The sequence below is a fragment of the Perissodus microlepis genome, chromosome 9, assembly GCF_051167445.1.
Source record: "Perissodus microlepis isolate ML-2025 ecotype Zambia chromosome 9, ASM5116744v1, whole genome shotgun sequence".
Classification (NCBI taxonomy): Eukaryota; Metazoa; Chordata; class Actinopteri; order Cichliformes; family Cichlidae; genus Perissodus; species Perissodus microlepis.
Genome location: NC_140469.1, coordinates 13321951 through 13329745, shown reverse-complemented (window position 1 = coordinate 13329745; position 7795 = coordinate 13321951). Strand labels below are relative to the sequence as shown.

At 38.5% G+C, this 7795-nt stretch overlaps 1 protein-coding gene across 7 annotated transcripts in view; it reads right to left on the bottom strand.

Moving 5' to 3' along the window:
• Positions 1-81: 81 nt before the first annotated feature.
• Positions 82-7795, bottom strand: part of relch (RAB11 binding and LisH domain, coiled-coil and HEAT repeat containing) — a 38676-nt gene continuing 30962 nt past the window's right edge. For all 7 annotated transcript variants that reach the window (XM_084939091.1, XM_084939092.1, XM_084939094.1 and 4 more), the window contains 5 exons: positions 7587-7725; positions 6912-7028; positions 5232-5320; positions 2542-2612; positions 82-1427 (listed from right to left, as the gene is read on the bottom strand). In XM_084939091.1, the coding sequence (XP_084795217.1) occupies positions 1307-1427; positions 2542-2612; positions 5232-5320; positions 6912-7028; positions 7587-7725 (537 nt within the window). In that variant the 3' untranslated portion in view covers positions 82-1306. The remainder of the gene's footprint in view (positions 1428-2541; positions 2613-5231; positions 5321-6911; positions 7029-7586; positions 7726-7795) is intronic.

Genomic DNA, 7795 nt, shown 5'->3' with positions numbered 1-7795 from the left:
TCACTGCGACGGACAAAAAAAAAAGTCCCGGTACATGCAGGCATTCAATGAACCTTCCGGAAGTAAATTTAAGTACACAACTGATCTCCATCTTTTATTACACCAAGACACGAATTTCAAATATACACAATGAGTACCGTGTTCTTCAGTTCAGTGTATGATACATTTATTTACGGTTTCTCTTAGAGCATGTCCAAATTGAACGAACGACAAAGAAAAAAAAGAACCAAATCCCCACGTTAGAAAAAAACAAAGTACAATTATCAGAGACACTGCAACACTGAGAGACAAGATGCAACAGACAGAGAAGGAATAATTATGATCAGTGTTCTCTTCAACTTCACATTGCCATAATGGATAAAAAAAAAAGATCATTAACAATAGTGATAATCTCCATGTGTAAGACTGAATTAAACAAAAGAAATATAGATAATAAAGAACGTAATAGTAAAGTGAGTGCAAATTTCTTTGGAAGTTGGAATAAAGTATGTTTTTCTTCATTAAGACATAAATAAGTTATAAAATAGAAGCTATCAAAACAAAAACCAGAGACTGAAGAAATAAAGGCAAGACACTTTTCTTTTTAATAGTTTCAAGTAGGCGATACTTCAGAGCCGTACAGAGACACTGTACAAGGCATTCTAAATAATCCGCGCAGCCTTTTGGTGGTTCAGACCTTCAGTGTAATTAATGCGACTGCTTTCGAACCTTTTGATCCAAAATGGCGCCCATTAACATCGTAAATGAAACCCCCGCAGGCTGCGCTCAGAGTTCTGCTTCTCAAAAACGAGTGAGGCTCTTCTGATACAAGAAGTACTGCACTAAAACTTAAAACAAACTCAGTGATACCTTTCAAGTCCGGAAATGTCCAGGTAACGAGTTCCTCGTTATCGCTGTGGGTTAGTCTCGATACTGTAGAGTTTCTTCTCGTCTCTCCTCTCTTTCTGTTGTGACATGACAATTCTAACACTGACTAATGAAAGCAAATCCTAGTCCTTGATGATGCATCTGTCGTGATTAATAGTTGAGGAGAGGAAAATACGAGCAGAGGAAAACCTCAGAAGCTTTCACTGCGAAAACCATCAACCATCCCTGTTTAACAAGTAGTCCTGCTGCACAGATTTTAAAATCAATACAACTTCAAGCAAAATTTCTCGAAATCAACTCAACTATACACTTGACTTCCGTCTGCTCGAAGCTGAACATATGCTTTTTTTTTTTTGTTTACTCCCAGTAAAACGAAATGCTCCCAATGAGTGCAGCGTTTGGTCAGTTATTCGAGATGATGAATCGGTCAGTGTTGGGATTACTTTTTTCTCTGGAAGACGTTGGCCAGCATGGCGCCAGAGGTAGTCAGCTGACCCATCTTACTTAGAAACTTGGTCTTGGCATCCTCACCCACCAAACTGGATGCAATTGACATGGAGCTATGCAAAAAAAAAAAAAAAAAAAGAAAAAAAAGACAACGTTAGGACGTGGACATGACGCATCAGTGAACTTTAGCCATTTTCGATATGAATGTATTAAAATCGAAATCAAATCAAAACTATGCCAAAAATCCCTCTGCAATCTGTCTGAGCTCACATCACCCTCTACTCCACTTCTTTAGAAAGGAAATACTGTTTGCCAATTCAGCCCCTCCTGATTTTTTACAGTCTAACGGCTCCTCAAGTTCCTCTTTTGAGTTTGTTCGGACTCAGAATGATACAGAGAACAAGTTGGTGCCAAAGAGCTGCATTGCTCAATACCAGCACAAACATAACACCAACTCAAAGCACTTTATGACCTGCGAACCATTTTAGTCCATGCTTTTGTGTACCACCTGTAGTTCATGAGCATTTAATATCACATCAAACTTCATAGACTTGAGTTAGAAACTCTAATATGTAATCTCAGTGGTAAGGAATTGGATCCATGTTAGGCGATCCTACTTCAACAATTATTTTGGTAAAGAATTCACTGAGCGCAGAATCACATGGTTTTTACAGTAAAATTAAATTAAATGGGGCTTAAAAATGTACAAAACTTTCCAAACCTCTTTTCTCAGAGGTCAGATCTCCTTAAAAAGTAACAATCCGTGTTACCAGTTATGGGGAGAGAAGTTGAAGCCAGACTTGGCAGAACAAAATGAAAAGGTAAGAAAAATCTCTCAGCGTGAGCGCAGAGACTTTAACGGCTGTAACCTCGGGGGAACACACTTTTACACAATCTACTCGCACAGACTTATACACACTTCCTGCATCTACATGCTCACAAACATACACTTTTTATCGCCCCTCTTTTTAATGAGCTCCAAATATACATGATCAAAAATCTTCCTTTCGTGTGGCTTTGACACTTACAAATACTCCTAACGGGGGATACAGAAAAACCCAAAACTCCCACTATATGGGCTCTGTCTTTCACGCTCGCCACGTGGTAAGGATCCTTCGCTACTTCATTCTGTCTTCATTTGTCAGAGTCTTATGCAATAAAAGCCCATATTTTGACATTCCTTTCAGAACAAAGTAACGGTGTGAATGGGGGTGTGTTGAGCCTTACCCTTGTGGGTCTGACATCGCTCTGTTTTCCACCTTGATTTCACACTCTTTGATCATTGAGCTAAGAATCACCTGCGAATGAAAGAAACAGATTCAGCTAAAAAAAAAAAAAAAAAAAAAAGAACCCCAAACGTTTCTCCATGTTTTGGTTTTGTTCAGGTGATTTTTACCTTTACATTAATTCACATTACTGTGTTTTACCCAACCAATCCCAACCAATTTATTTTGGCATGCTGGTTTTTATTGCGTCTTTTCTTCTCAATTTCTCTATGTGTGTCTTGAGTGTTGAAAGGACTTGGCTGTCATTCACTGGCTGTGTTATGGGATTAACTTTCATGTCTTTTGCTTAATCAAAGCCAGGCTAACAACAGAAACGACTGCCTCTATTCAACAGATTGATAGAAAACAGAGGAACTTGCAAAATGGAAACATAATTATTTAATAGTGAAGTAAATTAACACAGACGCAAATAAAAAGAAATTATTTTGTCAAATTTTTGAAACTAGTTCCTGTTATTTTCGTGTATTTATTTGGGCAGGGTTAGTCCTATAAAGGCCTTTAGAGTTCATATGTTTCACAGCGTGAAACCTTTTTTATCTGTTAGAGTCTGGTATGCACAGCTTACAGTCAAGAGTCGATGTCTTATGAATGAAAGAGTCAGCTGATCATTAGTCACCTTGGCTAAATGTTCACATGAAACGGATCGCGTGAGATTCCAAGACACAAATATATATGAGAGGTGTGTGTATGAGTGTGTCTGAGAAAGACTGTCTTTTTTTGTCTTATTTGTGCAAGATCACAGATCAGTAGCAAAAAAAAAAAAAAAAAACCCAACAAAGGTATGTGGATTATATTAAAGGATGTGGCTCATCAATAAAAACAGCTTTCAGCTGTTCACTTATTCCCAAGCAGTCAGCACATCGGATAGGTCCACATGTTTGAATTAGCAACCCCAAAGGAATATAAAAGCATGCAAACACATGTGTATGCATGCACGAATATGATGTGTAGAGTTTAGAGCCCAAACAATATAGAATTTTAAAGACTGACACCAATATTTGTTTATGTAAATCTTTCACATAGGCTAATATGTCTTTCCTTTCAGGCTTCAGATCTCCTTAAAATTTATTACATGTAGTTAATTACGAGTCCTTACTAAGACAGCATCACAATGCATCTTAAAAACAATCTTGTTTGATCATCACAAAAAAGCAAGATTAATAGTTTACCAAGCAACGCTGAGCTTGAAGTCAAAGTTTTCTGTAACACGAAAGCTGCTCTCTATTTAACTGGCTAAATCACCATGGTAACTATTGCTGAACACATAACCTGGTCAGGAGTTTATGTTGACCATGTTTTCAATGATTCTTGTATATACAGCATGCATTACAGACCATGGAGTGTAGGAAAGATTCTCTGCTGGGGTATATGTTTTCTATGTGCAAGCTGTTAATCCCTGCCACCGTACAAATTATAGCAGCACAAACTGTGCATCACATTGTTGCTGGAATGTGTATGTTTGATAATGAAGAAAATGTATACGTGTTTTTATAATTTACTGGAACTGCAGCTACTAGAACACAGGACTAGAGTTAAACTGCAGTTAAACTGCAGAACATTTACCTTTAATGTTTAAATGAATGAACTTAAAATTTCAGAGCTAATGTGCTGCTGTCTTATTTAAAATAAACAGCAGCACTGAGAACTCAAATTAAAATGTTTATTTTACCGATCTCTTTGCCAGACCACCCGATTACTGGACTTTCTGAACCACTAATCTAATCAAAATGCAACAATCTTGAATTTTTTTTTTTTTAATCATCATCATCTGATGACTTGTCTGACTGGACTAGGCTGCACTTACAGGAGCACTCAATTTTATGTGATCACACACAGAGCCTGAAGCAGAAAGCCCGGCATAACAGTCGATAACCATCCCCATGATACACCCTCTCTCACTGGGATTTTAGATTTTTACAAGCAAGCAAATGTAAAGAAATCCTGCTGGTGTTACAATTCCTTCATAGTACAGTGGTCCCTCGTTTATCGCGGTAGTTACATTCTAAAAATAACAGGTGATAGGTGAAATTCGCAGAGTAGCTAACTTGATTTTTATTGTTATAGATGTTTTATGGCTGTAAAACCCCTCATTACACACTTTATACACTTTTCTCCGACAGGCTCGAACATTTCCACACTTTTCTCTCTTGCCTCTGGCGGTGCAAAATGTTTCATTGGCATTTTTGTGTTTGTTGGACAAAACTTACAAACATAGTACAGCACTTCAGAGTCACACTGCTAGCAATCGAAGATTTATGCAAATTTGACAAGCTGAACGCATTCTGTACTGGACAGGAGACACGGCACAAGATTGATTGACAATGGCCTACAGCCAATCAGAAAGCAGAACACAATGCACACTTTAAAAAAAAAAAGCATGCAAAATTGCACCAAAAAAAAAAAAAAAAAAAAATCCGTGAAACAGCGACACCTCAAAAGGTGAACCGCGTTATAGCGAGGGACCACTGTATACTCCTCTGATGGCTAAGCTATGCTACATCTACATTCATGGTTCAAGGCTGTCTTCTTTAATTTTTTCATTTTAATTTATTGGTTGTTATGAATGCCAATATCAATATATAAGTCAGGCTTATATGAATGTGCAAGCATGTCTTTGTGTTTTCTCCTGACCTCATGCTCTGGAGAGAGTTGCTCCATGTCAACACGCAGACACCTGAGACCAGGCAGGAAATGGTTGACCATCACCTCCTCGGAAATGACTGGACTGAAAGTTAAGGGCTTAACTGAAGTAATGCAGCTATCAGAAACTCAAATGCAAGTGTTCAGTTTAAAGTCCTTTCAAAACTACTTGGTTCTCCACAAATCACAACTACTAAATTAGATCAAATACAGTAAACAGAAAAGAAAGGAAAAAAAAGACAATAAATGCAATCTATTTCTTAAAACAATACATGCAATTTGAACTTCTAAACTTAATACAGTAAACAAATTTGAAAGATTTTTGCTTTTTTTTAAAAAAAAAAAAAAAAAAAAAAAAAAAGTTGCAAAACGCACTTAGTAAATTGTAAAAATCCTCCTATGTTATTATATCCCAATATTCATCCTCCCAGACTATCTTGTTTTTGTTGCTACTTGTATAGACATGTAAACTAAAGAACTGGTGATTCCAAGGTCAGACAGTTAGTAATACTACTGAGCAATAACAGTGTTTCCGGGAATCACCAGATGGGAGGGGTTTACTTCAGGACAATTTAAAATATTTTGCTGCTGATGAAATAAATGGTAATTACAATTAAAAATTCATGAGAAAGTCACTTCATTACTTTATAGCTACAGGGCACACTCCACCCATCTGAGAATGAAAATAGGTTCACACAAACTTTACTCCATGTTCCTTCATCCTGGACTGCACGTGTTCTGCCACCCATCAAACCCAGTGAAACTATATGGGACCAGCGGTGAGCACGTCTTTATTTTTAGGGATGGAAATGTACACTTTCAGAGCTTGTCGCACTGATTACAGGAGAAAGAAGTGCAGTGGGAGGTAGAGGCTCTGAGGTCAGGGCTATACCTCCTGGACACTACTGCACTATAAAATCACAGCCTGACAAAAATCCACAGGAATGAACCTCAACAGCTGCCGTCTATCTGTGTGTGTGTGTGTGTGTGTGTGTGTGCGTGTGTGTTGGACCTGGGTGGGGTTGGGTTGTCAGTAAAGATGAAAAAGAGTAAAAGAGAAATAGAGGAAAAAGAATCAGAGAAAAGAGGGATGACAGAAACGGCAGAGATGATATAAACGTGAGTTCTGTCCTGGGAACTGTTCCTAAGGATTGGAGCTGATGTTCAGTCCTTTCCCTCCACTCACGCACTTTCTCCCTCTCTCATCCTTTCCTCTGCTTAACCAACCCTGTAATTACATCTGGCCCCAAAATGGAGGCAGCTTATTTTTCCTTTCTCCTTCTGCCAAATGATAGTTAAATCCTGCCAATGCACACAGTGAACCATACACAGAGGCACCGAGACCACACTGATACATACCAGCACATCTCACAAGGATAGCTAGGAAATAACTGGTAACGCTTAGGGTCTTCTTACTGACTTACAGTTACAACATCTAACCCTGAACCCTAACCAAACTTGACACTGACTTCTGGTAAATCATTTGGAAACACACAAGTACAGGAGTATTAAAAGGACGAGTGGACTCATATTTCCTCTTGGAGTAAGTTAGTTTTAAGCTATTAGGTCTTATCACGAAGCGTGACAGTTAAATTGCTTTTTCATTTAAGAATGGAAATCCATTTCTAACCAGCTTACATGGACTGTGAACCACAACCTTTAAAAGGATACAGCAGCAGGAGAGGGCGCTGTAGGCCTCAAACAGCTGAGTGGCAATGTCAATCCTCTTGTTTTCAACGCTCTGGCTGTTGTTAGCTAGAGCAAGCTTGTGAAGGTGTGGCAGCACAACTAGAAGAATAGCAAAGAAAGGGGCAAATGGTTAGAGCACAGAAAAAGCAGGATTAAACAAAACAATGAAGAGATTAAAAAGCATATTTAAAAAAATATGAGATGTCCTTATTTTTTGGTATTTTTTGGAGCATGCTCATATCAAACATGGCCAAGGTTTGGCATAGGTGAGATAGCAAAATGAACAAAGTGGTCAGTTTCAGAAGCTTTTTCCTACGCGTAGCTCTCAATGATGACAGTAGGAGCGGATACCCACTATATGGTAATCCCAGACAACAAAGTTCAATCCACCAGTTGTTCAAATATTTTGATTGTGAGGGGAAGCCAACCAGAAAAAAGTTGGCTCAAAGGAAGTGTGGCCTTTAAGGGAAAGAAACTTAAAATGCCTCGTTACAGAGCATGAGCTGAGAGTCTGCACTCAAGCCCAGTTTAAGGTAAACAGGAATTTTCTTAAGCTGTAAATCCTGCAAAGCTCCTCAATTCGAGTCCAAGAACAAACACATTGAGCTGGAAATTTGAGCATGAAGTCCCCTTTTAAACAGTTAGTCATTTTCATACACTCGTCTCTGAAGCGTGGCTCTGCGTTGGGCCCAACCCTTCCGAATGTCCTGATGATCTCCATGTGCAAAGAGTGCTGGTCTTGGTACTGAGGGTCTTCCAGGAATGACGCCAGCTGCATCTTTACACGCTCCAGCAGCTAAACACACGCAAGCAAAAGTATTTTTATACATTTTAGAATGATGATGATTTTAAAAATGCTTACAATT